Source organism: Syngnathoides biaculeatus, chromosome 9, assembly GCF_019802595.1.
Source record: "Syngnathoides biaculeatus isolate LvHL_M chromosome 9, ASM1980259v1, whole genome shotgun sequence".
NCBI classification, from domain to species: Eukaryota; Metazoa; Chordata; class Actinopteri; order Syngnathiformes; family Syngnathidae; genus Syngnathoides; species Syngnathoides biaculeatus.
In genome coordinates, this window is record NC_084648.1 from 21,983,156 (window position 1) to 22,005,307 (window position 22,152).

Sequence of the window (22,152 nt, forward strand, 5' to 3'; positions counted from 1 at the left end):
TGTGTGTGTGTGTACGTTATATACGCACGCATACACACATTTATATGTAAAGACACACCCCTTGTGTAAGTATTCGGCCATTTTGAATTTTTTGAACTTTTGCCACATTTCGGGCTTCAAACATAAAGTTATAAGATGAATATTTTTTGTCAAGAATCAACAACAAGTGGGAACAAATAAAAACCTGAAAAGTGGGGTTAGCAATATTATTCTACAGCTGCAAGTCGCTTGGGGTATTTCTCTATCAGTTTTGCCAAACATATTGTTTTGAATTGTGGCCAAAAAGTTCGATTTTTGTTTCACCTGACTAGAGCACTTTCTTCCACATGTTTTGTGTGTCTCCCAGGTGGCTTGGAGCAAACTTTAAACGAGACCTATTATGGTCATCTTTGAGAAATGGCTTTCTTCTTGCCACTCTTCCATAAAGGCCAGTTTTGTGCAGTGTACAACTGATTATTGTCCTATGGACAGACTCTCCCACCTCACCTGTAGATATCTGGAGTTCATCCAGAGTGATCATCTCCCTCTTGGATGCATCTCTGATCAGTCTTCTCCTTGTTCAAGGTGAAAGTTTAGCGTGATGGCCGGGTCTTAGTAGATTTGCAGTGGTCTGATACTCCTTCCATTTCACTATGATTGCTTGCACAGTGCTCCTTGAGATATTTAAAGCTTGGGAAATCTTTTTGTATCCAAATCCGGCTTTAAACTATTTCGCAACAGTATCTCGTACTTGCCTGGTGTGTTCCTTGGTCTTCATGATGCTCTCTGCACTTTAAAGAGAACCCTGAGACTCTCACAGAGCAAATGCATTTATACGGAGAGTTGGTGACATACAAGTGGATTGTATTTATCATCAGTCAGCATTGGATCATTCAGGGATCCTCACTGAACATCTGGAGTGAGTTTGCTGCTCTGAAAGTAAAGGGGCCGAATGATATTGAACGACCCACTTTTCCAAAAAACAAAAGTATAAAATATACAATAAATTTCATTCCACTTCACGATTGTGTCCCACTTGTTGTTGATTCTTGACACAAAAAAAAATTATATATTTATGTTTGAAGCCTGAAATGTGGTGAAAGGTAGAAAAGTTCAAGCGGGCCGAATACTTTCACAAGGCACTATATTTCTCCACCGTACTTACGCACGGAATACCACAGTTTCTGTTTTGGTACTCTGTAATAGGCTTTCTCAAGATCCACACAGACACAGTAGCTCCTTTGACCTTCTCTGTACTTTTTCACGATCATCCTCTAGGCAAATAATGCATCTGTGGTACTCTTTCTAGGCATGAAACCATACTGTTACTTGCCTTCTGTTAGGGAAGACATGAGGGCAGTTGGTGTTAGAGAGGTAGATCCAGGAGATAAAACTTACATGGAAAAAGATGATACGCTGTGACGACCCCTAACGGGACAAGCCGAAAGGAAAAGAAGATTCTTTGTTGTCAAGGTTGTTGTTGTTGGATTATTTATTTTGTTTTAGCGATTATCACTTTTTGGAGTACTGGCTGTGAGTTGCCCATGTACCGTGGTGCCAACTGGCGTCCTCCTGGTTTATCTACTCTCTGCTCTGGCAGTTTGTTTCTACTTGGGTCAGCTCCCTCTCTGCTCTCCGTCCGTCCCTCTGCACTCACCTCCTCCTCTTCCCGTGTTGGGGGGGTCCCCTGCGGGGTGTGGGGCCTGGTGTGTTGTTTTTTTTTTTTTTTTTTTTTTTTTTTTTATGTTTTGGGTTTTTTTTTTTTTTGCCCCTGCCTGGTCTGGGGAGTAGTCCATCTCCCATACTCGGGGCCAGGGAGTGGTTGCTGACAGGTATGTGTATGTTGATGGGGGGTTGCTGGGGGTGTTTCACGGTCTGTAGCTGCTGGTTTAACACAACCTCCCAACTTCATTGGAATTGGGTTTGTTGAAGGTTGTTTGTGCATGAAAATATGAGGGCAGTTTGTGTTAGAGAGGAACGATGCACGGGATAGGCTTGGAGGGAAAAGGATGACACGCTGTGGCAAAAATTTCTCTGTGGATGCAAGGCCTGCAGGCCCCACCAGGTTACTGGGAATCCCCAATCCAGGATAACAAGACTACAATGGATGTTGAGCAGTAAACACTTTCTCACTCTGGTGCTGTACTATATTGTTTACAATGCCAAGATACTGTACAACGTTCATACACATGGCAGAAGAGTCCATTTTAGGAGGAAAGAGGCCGCAGGGTTGACACCTTCAGTGGTTCGGCCACAGGACTTGGACCAGTCGGTCAGAACAGAATCCTCCATTGCGATGACTCAAGGCAAAGTGGTAATAATTGCTTAAATATTTCAACTGAGGTAGCAGCTCTAAAATCCACAGTTAGGGGATCCCTGAATACTCGAGTGCCAATAGAAAATGCTCAAAGTGCCGACAAACCTCTTGGGTTTCAGAGTCAACAAAAGACTAGCGTTTTGGAGCATAGATTTCGGGACGGAACAATTGGTACAACTAAATCAGAGAGGTAGGCGGGTGCTTATCCATTTGATGTTTTATGTGTAACAGGACCTTAAAATCACATCTTAAATCTCAATTTGAGACTAAATTCTACTGTTTGGCATTTAATGAAAATACATGTTGGGCTGTTTTACTGCCACTTGTTCTATCTCATCCCCCACATCTCGTGCTTGGAGAGAGGACGAGGTGACAATTGAAACATGAAATGCGTATAATATGATTGAACTTTCTTGCCCTGCTGATCTCGACTCTGGATGTTTTGAGTTGTTGAGGAGAATACTTTGAAGACCTACTTGATTCTATTGACATACCTTCCCTTGTGGAAGCAGAGTCTGGGTTATCTGAGGTGGGCTCTTCAGTCTCTGGGGTTAAGGTCATAGAGGTGGTTAAAAAGCTCCTCTATGGCAAGGCCCCGGAGGTGGATGACATTCGCTCTGAGTTCCTAAAGCCTCTAAATGTTGCTTTGCTGACCTGGTTGACACGCCTCTGCAACATCGCATGGACATCGGGGACAGTCCCTCTGGATTGGCAGACTGACGTGATGCTCCCCTTTTTAAGAAGGTGACCCAAGGGAGTGTTCCACCATCCAAGGGATCACACTCTCCTGTTACAGGACTGGACTGGTATGGTCTATTCAGGGTTGCTAAAGAAGGAGGGTTTGGCAGGAAGTCAAATCTCAGATTCAGGAAGAGCACTGTGGGGTTTTTTTTCTGGAACAGTGGACCAGCTCTGCGCCCTCAGCAGGGTCTTTTTCTTTAAGAGAAAAAAATCTCTCTCTCTCTCTCTCTCTCTCTCTCTCTCTCTCTCTCTCTCTCTCTCTCTCTCTCTCTCTCTCTCTTATATATACATATATATATTTATATTTTTTTTCCCAATATATATTTTAAAAGTTTTAGCTTTTTGTATTCAAGACCTTTTCATCGTGTAAAACAAATTGAGTTACCTTGTGTATGAAATGCCTCCTGTATGCCTCTCTGGTGAGGTGTTCTAAACTAGGATACGTTGGAGACTGTCTCTCGACTGGCCCTCTGGAAGAGCTGGATGAAGTGGGTGGGGAAAGGGAAGCATCCCTGCTAAAGTGACTGCCCCCGTGAACCGACTAAAAAAAAAAATAGTCAAAACTTTTGTTCTTTTTTACAGAACAGTTCTTTGTTTTATTTCTACTTTTTTTGGGCTCAAGTTCAATTCAAAAGCTGGACTGTAAATATTCCAAAATCTTCGTCGCCAAAGTGCCATTCATTTAGAATCTTAAAAGAAAATAATAATTCTGAACCTATTGACTCGAATGAGAGTTCATATCTTTCTAGGAATGATGAAAGGTAGAAGCTCTCCTCTGATTGTAGAAATGGAAATAGTAATACTGAACAATTTCCCAGGGTATGGTAATATTTGCTACTATATAAAGGAGCATTCTTAAAACTTTTGATAAAATTAAAAATCTTCTAATTATCTTCTAATCTTCTGTAGCCACACAGAGAAAAAGGGTAAGGATACAGCGAGGAGGATGCCACTCTTCCCGGAGGGGATTTCGTACCAACAGGCGAGGACTTCTTAAAGGACTATCGACCCACAGAGGAAGCAGTGAAGGGCCTTTGACTCTTGGTACTCCTTCCATCCTCAAGAACAAGTCTGGTAGGAGGAGAGGGGTGAGATTAAGGGGTGGTTCAAAGATGCAGCAAAGAGGCGCTTCCACTGAGGAATCTGATTGTGATGAGGAGGAAGAAGACGATGACAGTGAAAATGGAGACCAAGATCAGCATCCTCATCATTATAATTGGAGGTCAAGGAGTCATGATGATGAAGGTGAGGAGAGTGAGAAACATGAATTTGACCCAGAGGATGAGGTCATGGACCTAGAAGATGAAGACCAGGAAGGACCCGGGGATTCTGACCCAGAACCTCCAGTGCTCTTGATGTCGGATCTAAATGATGACATGCTTTGCGGCTCCTACCTGACTGTGACACTACAACATCCCACCAAGACCAATACAATATCTGGTAGGTACAACAACCCTAAAATAAAAAGAGACTTTCTGAAAGTGCCACTGACACCAAAAACATTAAATTTAGGAGAGGGAGAATCAGAATGTTGCAGTATATAGATTTTTTTTCATCTTGCGCCATGAAAAATCTGTGGACTGTGTGGGGTTGAAGAAGAAGCCAAAAGGGACATACAGTTAAGATGTGTTAAAAGCCTTAAAATAATTTCAGTGTTTATTGCAGAAGAATACTGTCACACTTAAAATTTTAGGAAAATATGACCTTCAACTCAAGTGAATTGTAAGAAAATGAAAAAAATCCCTGACTAAAAAAATAGTTTTTCATTAAATCATCTGTTCCACAATTAATGCCACCCAGAACAATTCCCAGGAAATAAATATAATTTAAGCATTTCTCTCATTTTTACAGTAGTTTACAAGGTTTACCAGAGTATGTAGGAACATTTAATTAGTAATACATCACTTCCTGTTTCCTTGGGGTATAAATATGACATGACACAGAGGCCATTTCTCTTATCAACTCTTAAACATGGGAAAGACAAAGGAACAGAGCATACAAGTGAGGCAGATGTGCGTTGACCTTCACAGGTCAGGCCCAAGGTTTACCAGAGTATGTAGGAACATTTAATTAGTAATTCATTACTTCCTGTTTCCCTGGGGTATAAATATGACATGATACAGAGGTCATTTCTCTTATCCACTCTTAAACATGGGAAAGACAAAGGAACACAGCATACAAGTGAGGCAGATGTGCATCGACCTTCACAGGTCAGGCAGAGTCTACAAGAAGATTGCCACTCAACTGCAGCTGCCCATATCCACTGTGAGAGGAATAATTAAGAAGTTCAAAACAACTGAAACAGTGGTAAACAAGCCTGGACGAGGACCCATGTTTATTTTGCCACCACGCAGAGTGAGGAGGATTGTAAGAGAAATCAAAAGATCTCCAAAGCTCACGGTTACAGAATTACAACAAATAGTAGCATCCTGGGGTCACAAAGTCTCCAAGTCAACTATCAGGCGCTGTCTACACGCCAACAAGCTGTTTGGGAGGCATGCACAGACAAAACCTTTCCTCACGCATATCATAAACGCAAACGTCTGGAGTTCGCCAAGCGGTATTGGGGCTTCAACTGGGACCATGTGCTTTGGTCAGATGGGACCAAGATTGAGCTTTTTGCCAACAAACACTCTTAAGTGGGTCTGGCGTGCCACGAAAGATTCACATGCTGAAAAGCACCTCATACCCACTGTGAAGTATGGGGGTGGGTCAGTGATGCTATGGGGCTGTTTCGCTTCCAAACCTTGTTAGGGTGCATGGTATCATGAATGCTTTGAAATACCATGACATTTTAAATCAAAATTTGTTGCCCTCTGCCCGAAAGCTTAAGATGGGTCGTCACTGGGTCTTTCAGCAAGAAAATAACCCTAAACATATGGCCAAATCTACACAGAAATTAAATCACCAGACACAAAATCAAGCTCCTCCCATGGCAATCTCAGTCCCCAGACCTCAATCCCATTGAAAACCTGTGGGGTGAGCTGAAGAGGAGAGGACCCGGGTCTCTGGATGATTTAGAGAGATTCTGCACAGAGGAATGGCTGAAGATTCCGCTTTCTGTCTTTTCCCATCTTGTGAAACATTATAGGAGAAGATTAGGTGCTGTTTTGTTGGCAAAAGGGGGTTGTACAAAGTATTAACACCAGGGGTGCTAATAATTGTGACACACATTATTTGATTTGGAGTATTTCCTGATGTGGAATTTTTTTCCCCACTGAATGAATGCACTTGTATTGAAGGTTGGATTTTTCTCTTTTTTTCCATTAAGGTCCCATAATATTAAAATAAAAAAATATTAGAAGCTAAAAAACACATCTTAACCAGAGTTGCCAATAATTACGGAAGGCATTGTATTTTGCAGACAATTTCAGCTGCAGGATCAAATGTATTTACCTCTTGTACGCGTGAGAAATTAGCTGTTTTCTTCTGCGTTTTTGCCAAAATGCCAGCTTGTTGTGGTGCTTGATTTTGCTCGAATACTCGAGAGGATGGATTGAGTCTTCACATGTTTCCAAAGACTCGATTTGTTCTGAAAAATTGATTGCACAAGTGCAAAGGACAAGAGCTTTGTGGTTTCCAAATGACAGGTAGGTGTGTACAGAGCTAGTTAAAAAAAAAAAAAAGGGGAAAATCATGTGTTGCTCAGAGCTGATCCCTGATGCAGTCCCACCTCCACCTTAAATTCTTCTGTCACACCTACCGCACAGCTCACCATTGTTCTGCTGCCATCATACATGTCCTGTACTATTCTAACACATTTCTCCGCCACACCAGACTTGCTTATTCAGTACCACATTTCTTCCCTTGGTACTTTCTCATAGGCTCCACAAAGATCCACAAAGACACAGTGCAGCTCCTTCTGACGTTCTCCGTACTTTTCCACGAGCACCCTCAAGGCAAATAATGCGTCTGTGGTACTCTTTTTAGGCATGGAGCCATACTGTGGAGCTCATAGATACTTACTTCTGTCCTAGGTCTAGCCTCCACTACTCTTTCAGAATCAGAAACCCTATTGTCCAAGTGTGTAAAAACACAAAAGGAATGTTATATTCTATATCTATACTATAATAGCCCTATGGGGGCACAAACCAGTGCAATCTGTAGGCCGATCCCAAGCCCGAATAAATGCAGAGGGTTGCGTCAGGAAGGGCATCTGCCGTAAAAACTGTGCCAAACAAATATGAGCGTTCATCTAAAGAATCCCATACCAGATCGGTTGTGGCCCACCACCGGCACTGCTAACCTGCAGGGCGTCGGTGGAAATTCAACGACTGTGGGTCAAAGACAAATAAGAGGAGGAAACCGGATTCATCTTAAGAAGAAAAAGAGGAATGCACAGAGCCTACAACTGAGTGTAGGGACTTTGAATGTAGGGACTATGACAGGAAAAGCTCAGGAGTTGGTTGACATGATGATTAGGAGAAAGATTGATATATTGTGCATCCAAGAGAGCAGGTGGAAAGGTAGGGGTTATTTAAAAACAAGAGCTGGCTAAGAATGTCTTGGAGGGGAAAAGAGTATGAAGTAAGAGTATAGAGTAAGTGATGAAGCTGAAATTTGAAATTGAGGGTGTTATGTATAATGTGATTAACGGCTATGCCCCACAGGTAGGTTGTGACCAAGAGCTGAAAGAGAAATTCTGGAAGGAACTAGATGAAGTAGTTCTGAGCATCTCAGACAGAGAGAGAGTTGTGATTGGTGCAGATTGTAATGGACATATTGGTAAAGGAAAGAGGGGCGATGAAGAAGTGATGGCATCCAATAAAGGAACTTTGAGGGACAGATGGTGGTGGACTTTGCAAAAAGTATGGAGACGGCTGTAGTGAACACTTATTTCCAGAAGAGGGTGGAACATATAGTGACCTACAGGAGCCGAGGTAGAAGCACGCAGGTGGATTATATTTTGTGCAGACGATGTAATCTAAAGAAGGTTACTGACTGTAAAGAAGTGGTAGGCGAGAGTGTAGCTCGACAGCATAGGATGGTGGTGTGTAGGATGACTCTAGTGGTGGGTAGATAGATTAAGAAGACAAAGGTAAAGCAGAGAATCTTGTGGTGGAAGCTGAGAAAGGAAGAATGTTGTGTGGCTTTTCGGAAAAAGGTGAGAGACTCTAGACGGACAGGAAGAGCTCCCAGAAGACTGGAACACTATGGCCAAGGTTTTCAGGGAGGCAGGCAGGAGAGTACTTGGGTTGTCTTCTGGTAGGAAAGGGGAGAAGGAAACTTTCAAGGAAAGAGATTAGCGAAGAAGAAATGGAACACGGGAGAGGACTGAGAAGAGGTGAAAGGAATACATTGAGATGCAACGTAGGGCAAAGGCTAAACAAGAGGCACATGACGACATGTACACCAGATTGGATACAAAAGAAGGAGAAAAGGATCTCTTTAGGTTGGCCAGACAGAAGGATAGAGATGGGAAGGGTGTGCAGCAGGTAAGGGGGATTAAGAATAGAGATGGAAAAGTGTTGACTGGTGCCAGTAGTGTGCTAAAACGATGGAGAGAATACTCCGAGAAGTTGATGAATGAAGAAAATGAGAGAGAAGGAACAGTAGAAGAGGCAAGTGTGAAGGACCAAGAAGTTATTAGTAAGGGGGAAGTTAGAAAGGCACTACAAAGGATGAAAAAATGGAAAGGCAGTTTCTCCTGATGACATACCGGTGGAGGTATGGAAGCAATTTGGAGAGATGGCTGTGGAGTTTTTGACCAACTTATTCAACATAATACTATCAGGCGAAAAGATGCCTGAAGAATGGAGGAAAAGTGTACAAGTTCCCATTTTTAAGAACAAAGTCGATGTTCAGAGCTGTGGGAATTATAGAGGAATATAGTTGATGAGCCACACAATGAAGTTATGGGAAAGAGTAGTGGAGGCTAGACTCAGGACAGAAGTAAGTATCTGTGAGCAACAGTATGGTTTCATACCGAGAAAGAGTACCACAGATGCATTTTTCGCCTTGAGGATACTCATGGAAAAGTACAAAGAAGGTCAGAAGGAGCTACATTGTGTCTTTGTGGACCTAAATAAAGCCTATGACAGAGTACCAAGAGAGGAACTGTCGTACTGCATGCATAAGTCTGGTGTGGCAGAGAAATATGTAAAGAAAATATGTAGTACAGGACATGTATGATGGCAGCAGAACAATGGTGAGTTGTGCCGTTGGTCAGAAGAACTTATTGTGGAGGTGGGATTGCATTAGGGATCACCTCTGAACCCCTTCCTGTTTGCAGTAGTAATGGATAGGATGACGGACGAGGTTAGACTGGAATGCCCTTGGACCATGATGTTCGCAGATATTGTGATATGCAGTGAAACAAGGGAGCAGGTGGAGGAACAATTCGAAAGATGGAGACATGCACTGGAAAGGAGAGGAATGAAGATTAGCCGAAGTAAAACAGAATATATGTGCGTGAATGAGAGGGGCAGAGGAGGAAGAGTGAAGCTCCATGGAGAACAGATAGCGAGGGTGGACGACTTGGGGTCAACAGTACAGAGCAATGGTTGGTGTGGTAAGGAAGTGAAGAAACGGGTCCAAGCAGATTGGAACAGCTGGGGGAAGGTGTCTGGTGTGTTATGTGACAGAAGAGTCTCTGCTCGGATGAAGGGCAAAGTTTATAAAGCAGTCGTGAGGCCGGCCATGATGTATGGAATAGAGACTGTGGCACTGAAGAAACAACAGGAAGCAGAACTGGAGGGAGCAGAAATGAAGATGTTGAGGTTCTCACTCGGAGTGAGCAGGTTGGATAGGATTAGAAATGAGCTCATTAGAGGGACAGCCAAAGTTGGATGTTTTGGAGACAAGGTTCGAGAGAGCAGACTTCGATGGTTTGAACATGTTCAGAGGCGAGAGAGTGAGTATATTAGTAAAAGGGTGCTGAAGTTGGAGCTGCCAGGCAAAAGACCGAGAGGAGGACCAAAGAAAAGGTTGACGGATGTTGTGAGGGAGGACATGAGGACAGTGGGTGTTACAGAGGAGGATGCATGAGATAGGCTTAGATGGAAAAAGATGACACGGTGTGGCGACCCCTAACAGGACAAGCCGAAAGAAAAGGAAGAAGACTCATCCCAACATTGATGGATCTCTTTGAAGCTATAAATTCAAAATTGGTTTTGTTTTTATGTATTCTGGAGAAGTAAGTATCTGTGAGCTCCACAGTATGCCTCCATGCCTAAAAAGAGTACCCCAGATGCATTATTTGCCTTGAGGGTGCTCGTGGAAAAGTACGGAGAACGTCAGAAGGAGCTGCACTGTGTCTTTGTGGATCTTTGTGGAGCCTATGAGAAAGTACCAAGGGAAGAAATGTGGTACTGAATAAGTAAGTCTGGTGTGGCAGAGAAATGTGTTAGAATAGTACAGGACATGTATGATGGCAGCAGAACAATGGTGAGCTGTGCGGTGGTGTGACAGAAGAATTTAAGGTGGAGGTGGGACTGCATCAGGGATCAGCTCTGAGCCCCATCTTGTTTGCTGGGGTCATGGATAGGCTGACAGATGAGGTTAGACTAGAATCCCCTTGGACCATGATATTCGCAGATGACATTGTGATCTGCAGTGAAATTCAGGAGCAGGTGGCGGAACAATGAGAAAGATGGAGGGATGCACCGGAAAGGACAGCAATGAAGATTAGCCGATTTATAACAATATATGTGCGTGAATGAGATGGGTGGTGGGGGAACGGTGAAGCTACAGTTAGAGGAGATAGCGAGGGTGGACAACTTCAAATACTTGGGTTGCACAATCCAGAGAAATGGTTAATGTGGTAAGGAAGTGAAGAAACAGATCCAAACAGGTTGGAACAGCTTGCGGTGTTGTGTGTATGTGACAGATGTTTCAGATAGGATGAATGACAAAGTTTATAAAACAGTGGTGAGCCAAGCCATGATGTATAGATTAAAGACGGTGGCACTGATGAGACATTAGCAAGCAGAACTGGAGGTTGCAGAAATGAAGATGTTGAGGTTCTCCCTGGGAGTGAGCAGGTTGGATAAGATTAGAAATTAGCTTGTTAGAAGGACAGCCAAAGTTTGATGTTTTGGAGACAAGATTCGAGAGAGCAGACTTCGATGATTTGGACATGTCCAGAGGCGAGTGTGTGTGTATTTTGGTAGAAGGGTGTTGAGGATAGAGCTGCCAGGCAAAAGAGTAAGAGGAAGACCAAAGAGAGGCTGATGGATTTTGCAAGGGAAAACATGATTTTCCCATTATTATTTTTTTACTAGCTCTATACACACCTACCTGTCATTTGGAAACCACAAAGCGCTTGTCCTTTGCACTTATGCAATCAATTTTTCAGAACAAATCGTGTCTTTGGAAACATGTGAAGACTGAATCCATCCTCTCGAGTATTCGAGCAAAATCAAGCACCACAACAAGCTGGCATTTTGGCAAAAACGCAGAAGAAAACAGCTAATTTCTCACGGGTACAAGAGGTAAATACATTTGATCCTGCAGCTGAAATTGTCTGCAAAATACAATGCTTTCCGTAATTATTGGCACCCCTGGTTAAGATGTTTTTTAGCTTCTAATATTTTTTTTATTTTAATATTATGGGACCTTAATGGAAAAAAAGAGAAAAATCCAACCTTCAATACAAGTGCATTCATTCAGTGGGGAAAAAATTCCACATCAGGAAATACTCCAAATCAAATAATGTGTGTCACAATTATTAGCACCCCTGGTGTTAATACTTTGTACAACCCCCTTTTGCCAACAAAACAGCACCTACTCTTCTGCTATAATGTTTCACAAGATGGAAAAAGACAGAAAGAGGGATCGTCAGCCATTCCACTGTGCAGAATCTCTCTAAATCATCCAGAGACCCGGGTCCTCTCCTCTTCAGCTCACCCCACAGGTTTTCAATGGGATTGAGGTCTGGGGACTGAGATTGCCATGGGAGGAGCTTGATTTTGTGTCTGGTGATTTAATTTCTGTGTAGATTTGGCCATATGTTTAGGGTTATTTTCTTGCTGAAAGACCCAGTGACGACCCATCTTAAGCTTTCGGGCAGAGGGCAACAAATTTTGATTTAAAATGTCATGGTATTTCAAAGCATTCATGATACCATGCACCCTAACAAGGTTTGGAAGCGAAACAGCCCCATAGCATCACTGACCCACCCCCATACTTCACAGTGGGTATGAGGTGCTTTTCAGCATGTGAATCTTTCGTGGCACGCCAGACCCACTTAGAGGGTTTGTTGGCAAAAAGCTCAATCTTGGTTTCATCTGACCAAAGCACACAGTCCCATTTGAAGTCCCAATACCGCTTGGCGAACTCCAGACGTTTGCGTTTATGATATGAGTGAGGAAAGGTTTTCTCTGTGCATGCCTCCCAAACAGCTTGTTGGCGTGTAGACAGCGCCTGATAGTTGACTTGGAGACTTTGTGACCCCAGGATGCTACTATTTGTTGTAATTCTGTAACTGTGAGCTTTGGAGATCTTTTGATTTCTCTTACAATCCTCCTCATTCTGCGTGGTGGCAAAATAAACATGGGTCCTCGTCCAGGCTTGTTTACCACTGTTCCAGTTGTTTTGAACTTCTTAATTATTCCTCTCACAGTGGATATGGGCAGCTGCAGTTGAGTGGCAATCTTTTTGTAGCCTCTCCCTGATCTGTGAAGGTCGACACACATCTGCCTCACTTGTGATGCTGTGTTCCTTTGTCTTTTCCATGTTTAAGAGTGGATAAGAGAAATGGCCTCTATGTCACGTCATATTTATACCCCAGGGAAACAGGAAGTGATGAATTACTAATTAAATGTTCCTACATACTCTGGTAAACTTTGTAAACTACTGTAGAAATGACAAAAATGCTTCAATTATATTTACTTCCCGGGAATCGTTAAGGTTGCCAATAATCGTGGAACAGGTGATTTAATGAAAAAATAATTATTTTTTAGTCAGGGATTTTTTTTTCATTTTCTTACAATTCATTTGAGTTGAAGGTTACATTTTTCTAAAATTTTCAGTGTGACAGCGGCTATATCTTCTGCAATAAACACTGAATGTATTTTAAGGCTTTTAACACATCTTAACCGCGGGTGCCAATAATTATGGAGGGCACTGTACCTTTCCACTTACTCTCTGGGATGCACAGTATATCAACCTTTTTCCTAATCATCATGTCAACGTACTCCTGAGTTTTTCCTGTCACAGTCCCAACATTTAAACTCCCTACACTCAATTGTCGGCTCTGTGCTTTGCTCTTTTTCTTCTTCCGACAAATCTGGTTTCCACCTCTTCTTTGTCGTCGACCCACAGGAGCTGAATTTACACTGACACCCTGCAGGTTAATGGGGCTGCGGGTGGGCATTGTAAACCTGCGCCATGACTGGTCCTGTCTGGGTTTTGTTAGATGAACGCTCATATTTGTTTGGCAAAGTTTTAAACCGGATGCCCTTCCTCACGCTACCTTCTGCATTTATCTGGGCTTGGGACCAGCCTACAGATTGCACTGGCTTGTGCCCCCGTCGGACTGCATTAAATCTGCAAGTCCTGTAGTATTTAAGTATTTTGTTTCTCAAGATTATAGCTTATGGTTAATGAAAACTCGACATTCACCATTTCAAATGGTTTATACAATATCGGAAATATCTTCTCAAATTTGTGTACAGTCATCCCTCGTTTTTTTGCAATTCATCGTGACCAGAACCACCCGCGAAAAGTGAAAAACCGCAGTTGGGTAGCATGTATGATTTTGTGGGTACCAGAACATTTATATGTAAACATTTGTACTTTGCAAATTAGAGACTAAAAGAGGTATTTAGTTCAATCTTTAATTATAAAAATGTATCAATATAATATATCCAGTATTATAAATTTATAATCTAAATAATATACTGTCTTATATTGTTATATAGTCATCACTCGGAGACTTCTGCTCGAGGCACTGCTGGTGTGTCTGTGTCTGATTGTGTTTGGGGGGAAGGGTCCCAGAATTTTTAAAATATGTCAACAGTACAGCATTTGTACTTTGCATACTTGAGACAAAAAAATACAACAGTACAATTGTCTCGTTAAATAATATTTTCATTGGAGTCCAGAAAGTACAAAGTAAACTGGTAATGTCATCTCCTGTTGAGCACACCATTGTGACGTCCCCTCCGCATCACCGTTGTGACGCCACCTCAGTCTCGTCGTTATGACGTCACCTTCATCTCACCGTTGTGACGTCCCGTCCATCCCGCTAATGTGCCTTTCTTCGTTGCATCACATTGTTTCAGCAAATATAGCATTCATCTTGAAAAAGAAAGCAAGAGAGCAAATATGAGATAACTTTATGTACAATCAAGCCAACAGTGCTGACGGTGTAACAGGTTCTTATCTTTGAGAAAAATGTGGTGTATTTGTTTTTCCTTCTGCTTCGAAATTCCACTATCAGGTTTACGCAAGTGATGACAGTTGAAGTACGAGATCAGAGATGAGGTCAGCAGTGTGCCAGGTTCATGCAACCCAAGACATTTAAAGTGGGATTTTCTGAAGGAAGGAAGACGAGGAACTTTAGCTCATGAGGAGAACATGGGATGTCTCTCACCATCTCCTGCAGATTCTGGCCACATCTCCACAAATCCGCTTTTTTATTTCCTTTGGGCGGTCCAAAACAAAACAAACACAGCAAACGTGACAAACAAAGCAAGCGTGAGCCGATAAACAAAGCAACCATGGCAAAAAAAACAAATACGAGTCCTGACACGTCCTCCATTGACAAGTTCTGCGCCGAACACTACCGACGCACCCCGGTGAAGTTATCGTCTCACCCTTGTGACGTGTTTGTCTCGGTCGAGCGCTGCTTCGCACACAATGTAATGTGTATCTTTGTTGCATTATTTTGTTCAACTGTATTAAGCATCGCAAAAGAGCTTTAAAAACAAAACAAGAGAGCAAATATGAGAACTTTATGTACAATTAATCCATTTAACATCACCAGGACCGACAAACCTGCAAGCTTCTGTGATTCCACTCTGAGTGGAAGGCCCTTAGATGACAGCCAGCCTCACTGGCCCACCCTCTAAACTGGAGCTGGCACTCTTAGGGGAGGCTATAAATGCCTTTTTGGAGGAAAAACACCCGGGAATGAGTTTAAATAAACCTTTATTGTACATAAAAAAAGATATATAAATGTTATTGCTCTCAGTGATTTTGCTTCTTGGTACTACTTTCATTATATGAAATGCATGACTATATCCTTAAAATCATTATTTTGCAGAAATATTCAGTATGCATCCTTGTATGTCTGACACATATCAGGCTATTCACATTCAGATATTGGATATCGTGTCAGGGAAGTTGCTGCATGGCGAAACAAAAGTCTGACAGTGTAACTGTTGATCTGTCCTGGGTCTTTCCTAACAGAACCTTAAGATTGTAACCAAACTGTTCAGGAGTCAGCATCTTCCGCTTTTGATCTTCAGTGTTGAACATCTTGAAGACATGGCTTGTTCTGGGTAGTGACACTGAGGTATCTCTGGCATATGTTACTTCGTCTTTCATTCTCTTGGTCTTTATCTTTAGGTCATCTGCTGTATTCTGAAGGTACTCATCAACATGTTCAGCTGCTGTGAATGGTCCGCATTGGTCCTTCAATCTGTCCAAAATATTTAGTTTTCTGTTCTCAATGTGCAGCAGATTAGCTTCCTTTTTACTAAGCCCAGCAGCTCTAAGATCCTGCTGGCGTTTGTTCCAGTCTGCAGTAATATTATCCATAATCTTGACCACTGGGCCGAATTAACGGAAATCACTTGAAGCATCTTTACGGCGCAAGTCTTTAGTCATCTTTAGTATATTGCCACGAGATACAGTGTCCAAACTAGGCTTCTTCTTTAGCCGCTGATCTGTATCTCCACACTGCCTTTCCAACTGCAAGTTGTGAACAGGAGCCTTGTCGATATTCTGGGCCTGTTCAAACACTGGATATTCTTTCTCATATCCTCCAAAATCAAAATATTTCCCCCTCTGCATGCCAAGGACATCAGCCATTTTGGGAAGAATTCCGCTACCCAAAGATACACATTCTTTGGTATGTGTAGTTGCCATCTCTTTGACAGATTCGACTACATCAAGCTTGTAGTTTGCCTTGAGTGCATCAAAGAGAATCTGATAAATTCCACTGAAAGTAGGTTGCTGGAAACAGAAGAATTCTTCATCAACTTCTGTATTCTGGAGATCACTGTGCAGTGATGCAAAGAATTCTGCAAGTCTTCTATGTGTTGCTTTGCTTGAAATAGTCTTTGCATGAAATGGAGCAACAAGGTGCAAGCCAAAGGCAGCAACAACAGCAATAACAACTTTGACATATTCATGATCTAACACATCTCGAAAAAGGCAGGTTAGCTTGTTGGTAATGTACTCATGGCTACTCAGGAAGCTCCTGAAATCATACCAGTGATGGCACATGATGGCACATGATTTTGAATGCGCACCAAAACGGGCATCCTTCACTGGAAACAGATGAGTTGGCTTGACTTTCTGCTTCATGAAGACTTTGAAATCCTTATAGTAGTTCCATGGTTTTTGAATGTTGTGTGGTCCAAAGAGACTCAGTGCCCAGGAGACAGTTGTCATGGAGACTGCATCTTTTCTTTGGTCAATATCCAGGTCTAAAAGGAAACCATTGAATATGTTTTGCATTCCCATCTTATCAATACTGTTGACAACTTTGGACATACCACAATCAAATCCAAGTATTGTGTGACTATCACAAAATATTTGTAAACCTCATCTCTCACCATTCTCTTGGATCTTCTGATATGCCTATCTGCTTAGGCAATGGGTCGTAATCATTTTCATGATGCTGCAAAAATGAGGGAGACCTGCCCAAAGACTGGGAGCGAGTTAATGTGTGTAACACTCTTTGATTTGGTGTACACATATTTTGCCCGCTTGTGTTGTGATGGAGCAAACTCCAAGTAACCAGCTTTAGGACTGTCAGGGTTATACTCAGGATCTGCAGGGTGTATTATGGATGCATCCTCTTCACTTGATTCATCAGTCAATGCAATTTCTTAAGAGGAAACAGCAACAAAGGACTTCTCACCAGACTGCCGTTTAACATAGAGGGCCTCACTTTCTTTTTTCTTTTCTTGATGACGATCCCATTTTTTGTCAACCTTTGCGTGAAATCTTGCTGAGCAATCAGTTTTCATTGACTGGAGGTACTGATAGTCTTCTTCTAGCATTGGGATTCTATATTTTCCCTCAGGTTTAGCCCTCTGGTGCTCATTTTCACAATATATATCAGAGCGTTGTCCTGTTTCGCCTTAAGATTCTGAAAGCGCTTCTTCCATGTCTCACCCTGCTTGCTTTTGTGAGATTTGCTGATGTTACGAAACTCTGTGACTTCTGCCTTCAGTTTGGTTTTGATCATCGGCCTAGAAACTGTATATATTTTTCTCGAAACCCAGTGTTCCAGGCGAATAGAGGATACATCAGAAATAGCTTCTTCATGTGTTTTTTTACTGAGCCATGTTCCTCACTAGCCCTATGACTTCCTTGTACGTAGGCAACTTCTCCTTTTTAAACGTTTTAACAAGGAGATAAACTTCTGAAATATTAGTGTCATCAACATTGCCTCTGCTTCTCAGGGCTTTTCTGGTGCTCTTACTCTCCATGGTATTAAATTACTTGAAAAGAAAACAAAAATCAAGTTAAGAGATGTCAAAGAATGAATGATATGAAGTAATTTAAAGCACATTTTCAAAAAAGTGACAAAGAGTAAAGATTTAAACTACCTACCCTAAGTGACTGCTTCTTTTGGTATGTCAACATGGTCAATGTCAAAATCAATGATGCTGCAAAGCTAATATGATGTTCATGATGTGACCTGCCTGGAGACAAAAAAATATGGTAGCTTGTTCATGGTATCGATAAAATTTTTAGACAATGCGGTTAAACAGTCACGTGTGACTTACATCAATGCAAAAATTATGCTTGGAGAATTATGGTTTTGGTAGTGGTCAACTTGGTATTGTTAATGGTCAATCGAGTGGCAAGTTTTCCTTTAAATCTTGTAGACCTTCACTCGTCAAATGAGTAATTAAATGCAGGCATTCAGTTTGGCCACATAATGGTCTACATGATATTGATGATAAACTGTGTGTTATTTAGGCAAAAATGCACGTATCTGCGGTTTTTCACATATATGCCGATAGCCAAGAGAAGCCAACTCGAAATGAAAAATTATATTGAAAAATGTAGTTTTTATGGGTATGTGGTTAATTTGAATTAATTCCCGGCATTTTGTAGAATTATAGCCCCCCTCTACTTACAGTCCACCGCGGCCTTATAGGAGTGCCCCTTGGGCAGTAGCATCGGTCAGGCTCGCTCCAGGTTCCTTTGCCGCGCCTCACAACAGCCAATGTAGACGGCTCCGATGAGTTACAGAGGGTGGATAACCGTGCACCACGTGAAAAGGGGACATCCCAGTGGACGCGAGGGAAGAGAGTTATTCAAGTATTGTACCCAGATTAGCTGTTGGCTCCACGAACACGGTTTACGAGAAGAGAGACACCGGAGCCCCATCTCCAGATCCTGATTTATGCGCTAAGTCTGGACATTGGTTTCTGGGTGATGGCCCGAGGAAAGGCTGACAGTGGCCCCTATTAGGGGAAAAAAAACTCCTTCCAGAACCATGAAATACACTGGGACCCCCTGTCAGAAACCACGTCAGTGGGAAGACCATCCAACCGGAATATGTTAGTCATCATAAACTTCACCGTCTGTTTTGCGAAGGGGACTTTAGGCAGTGGAATGAAGTGAACCATTTTGGAAAACTGGTCCACCATTGAGAGAACAGTGGTGTGATCTTGCAAAGCCTGTAACTCGGTCATGAAGTCCAGAGAGATATGTGACCATGGTCGTTGAGGAATGGACAGAGGGCGTAACTCCCCAAAAGGGTGTTGCCGGCAGGGTTTGTTCACTACACAAGCAAGGCATTGTGTTGACGTACTCCCTGACATCTTTTTTTATAATTGGCCACCAAAAGCGTTGCTCTATTGCAGACTGGCTTTTGGCCATACCAGGGTGGCACACTGCGATGAGTGTGTGTACCCAGTCAATTACTCTACCTCTTATTGGAGGAACGACATACAGCCTGTCATCAGGGCACCCTTCAGGACTGTGAGATTCCTTTGTCGCGTCTTTAACTTGTTTCTGTTTCACAGGTGAAAAGTGAGACAAAAACTTTGGGGAGGATAGGCACAGGGAGGGATTCGTTTTTCTCGCTATCATGCATGCGCAAAAGCGCATTGGGTTTACCGTTCTTGGTTCCCTGCCGATAGATAACACAAAGCGAAACAACATGAAGAAGAGTGGCCATCTTGCTTGCCTGGCAGTCAACCTTTTGGCTGACCTAAGATATTCCAGGTTGTTGTGGTCAGTTAATACCAAGATCCGAACCTGAGCCCCCTCTAACCAGTGTCTTCATTCAGACATAGTGGCCTTAACTGCTAAAGGTTCCCGGTCTCTGATATTCTAATTTTGTTTTGCTGGAGTCAGTTTTTTAAAATAAAACAGCGCAGGGGTGTAATCCTTCTGTCCTTGAGCTTACGGAAGGCCACCTGGCATGCTGGGTTCCAATCAAAGGAACTGTGAGGTGAAGTTAGTGAATGTAATGGGGCCCCAACTATACTAAAGTTATGAATAAATTTGCAGTAAAAGTTGGCAAAACCAATAAACCTCTGCACCTCCTTGCGAGTAGTCAGAGTGGGCCAATGAAGAACGGCCTCGAACTTGCGGCAATCCATGCATATCTCCCCTTCTGCCAAGACAAAGCCTAAGAATGATGCAGAGGTTTGATGGCACTGACACTTTTCCGCCTTGACATACAGATCATGACGCAACAACTGCTGTAGTACAGCTCAAACGGAATTTTTCGTCCAGGGAGAAAATCAGGATGTCATCTCGGTACACAAAAAACACATATGTTAAGCATTTCGCGTAAAACATTATTGACAAAATTCTGAAATACGGCAAGTGCGTTTGTGAGTCCAAAAAGCATCACAAAATATTCAGAATGCCCCGTGGGCGTGTTGAATGCCATTTTGTTGTTGAATGCCAAACCAGCTTTGGTGGTCGCTGAGGCAAAAACCTGGGCGTGGGAGGAGTTTGTTGAGGCCATAGAGAACGACTGCAAGACGGCTTCAAGGAAATTCTGGTCTACCATTCAAGCATCTCAGGAGGGGAAAGCAGTACCGCGTTATCACTGTGTTTAGTGAGGAAGGGGCACAGCTGACCTCAACTCGGGATGTTGTGAGTCGGTGGGGAGAATACTTCGAAAACCTCCTCAATTCCACCACCACGCCTTCCCATGAGGAAGCTGAATCTGGGTGCTCTGAGGCGGGCTCTTTTATCTCTGGGGTTGAAGTCACCAAGGTGGTTAAAAAGCTACTTGGTGGCAGGGCCCTGGGGGTGGATGAGATTCACCGGGAGTTCCTAAAGGCTCTGGATGTTGTGGGGCTGTCCTGGTTGACACGCCTTTGTAACATCGCTTGGACATCAGGGGACAGTGCCTCTGGATTGGTAGACTGGGGTGGTGGTCTCTCTTTTTAAGAAGGGTGACCGGAGGGTGTGTTCCAACTACAGGGGGATCACACTCCTCGGCCTCCCTGGTAAGGTTTATTTAGGGGTACTGGAGAGGAGGGTCCGCCGGGAAGTTGAATTCGAGATTCAGGAAGAGCAGTGTGGTTTTCTTCCTGGCCCTGGTACAGTGGACCAGCTCTACACCCTCAGCAGAATCCTCGAGGGTGCATGGGAGTTCGCCCAAACAGTCTCCATGTGTTTTGTGGACTTGGAGAAGGCGTTCGAACCCTGATACAAGCTGTTCGGTCCCTGTACGATCGTTGTCAGAGTTTGGTCCGCATTGCCGGCAATAAGTCAGACTCATTTCCGGTCAGAGTTGGACTCCGCCAAGGCTGCCCTTGGTTACCGATATTGTTCATAACTTTTACGGACAAAATCTCGAGGCGCAGCCGACCCATAGAGTGTGTCCGGTTGGTGGCCTCAGCATCGCATCTCTGCTCTTTGTAGATGATGTGGTTCTGTTGGCTTCATCAAGCCATGATCTCCAACTTTCACTGGAGCAGTTTACAGCCGAATGTGAAGTGGTTGGGATGAGAATATGGACCTACAAATCTGATACCATGGTCCTCAGTTGGAAAAGGGTGGCGTGGCCTCTCTGCCTCAAGTGGAGGGGTTCAAGTAGCTTGGGTTCTCTTTCACGAGTGAGGGAAGAATGGAGCGGGAGAACAACAGCTGGATCGGTGCAGCGTCTGCGGTGATGCGGACCGTTTTGATAAAGAGGGAGCTAAGTCGAAAGGTGAAGCTCTCAATTTACCAGTCGATCTGCATTCCTACCCCCACCTCTGGACACGCGGCCGAAATGAGTTTCCTCCGCAGGGTGTTCGGGCTCTGCCTTCAAGATAGGGTGAGAACCTCGGTCATCCGGGAGGGGCTCAGTGCCGCTGCTCCTCCGCATTGAGAGGAGCCAGATGAGGTGGCTGGGGCATCTGATTCGGATGCCTCCCGGACGCCTCCTTAGTGAGGTGTTCCAGGCATGTCCCACCGGAAAGAGACCCCAAATACGACCCAGGACACGCTGGAGAGACTGTTTGGCTGGCTTGGGAACACCTCGGGATCCCATCAGAAGAGCTGGAAGGAGAATGTGAGTGATGTAGAATCTGTATTTCAGTGGGGTTTTTTTTTCAGGTTCCTCAGTCGTGGTTTGGGGATTGCATCCAAGTTTTTATCACCGAACACCTTGAGAAGGGGTCTGTGATCAACCACAATGATCAGATTGGGGCAGCCCAGAGTGGAATGACAAGTTTTTTCATGGGCATCCACCACAGCCAGTGTCTCTCCTTTAATGGGGGCATACCTTGATTCAGCCAAAGAAGTAAAGCATCTGCCCACTACTGTCACTTTCCAGCCTAGGCAGCAGAAGAATGGCTTGCTTGATGTGCATGCGCGATGTTTTTGAAGTTGCCAGCATGCTGTCTTACTTTTGTCAAATATTTCCACGCCTCTTTGTATTTCCTGGATTATGATTTTGGTTTCTTCAAAGAGGTTGTCCATATGTTCAGTTCACTTGGTATGTTGGGTTGTTGCAGGGTGCGAAAGAG

General features: G+C 43.3%; 1 protein-coding gene across 5 annotated transcripts in view; it reads left to right on the forward strand.

The window, feature by feature from the left end:
* The window catches only part of kdm2aa (lysine (K)-specific demethylase 2Aa), a 170,403-nt gene that overhangs the window by 101,953 nt on the left and 46,298 nt on the right, over nucleotides 1-22,152 (forward strand). For 4 of the 5 annotated variants that reach the window (XR_009796597.1, XM_061831211.1, XM_061831210.1 and 1 more), the window contains one exon: nucleotides 3,947-4,477. The exons of the other annotated variant lie outside the window; for it this stretch is intronic. Coding sequence is in view for 3 of the 4 variants with exons in the window: in XM_061831211.1 (XP_061687195.1) it covers nucleotides 3,947-4,477 (531 nt within the window). In the remaining variant the exon portion in view is untranslated. The remainder of the gene's footprint in view (nucleotides 1-3,946; nucleotides 4,478-22,152) is intronic. 5 annotated transcript variants of the gene reach the window in all.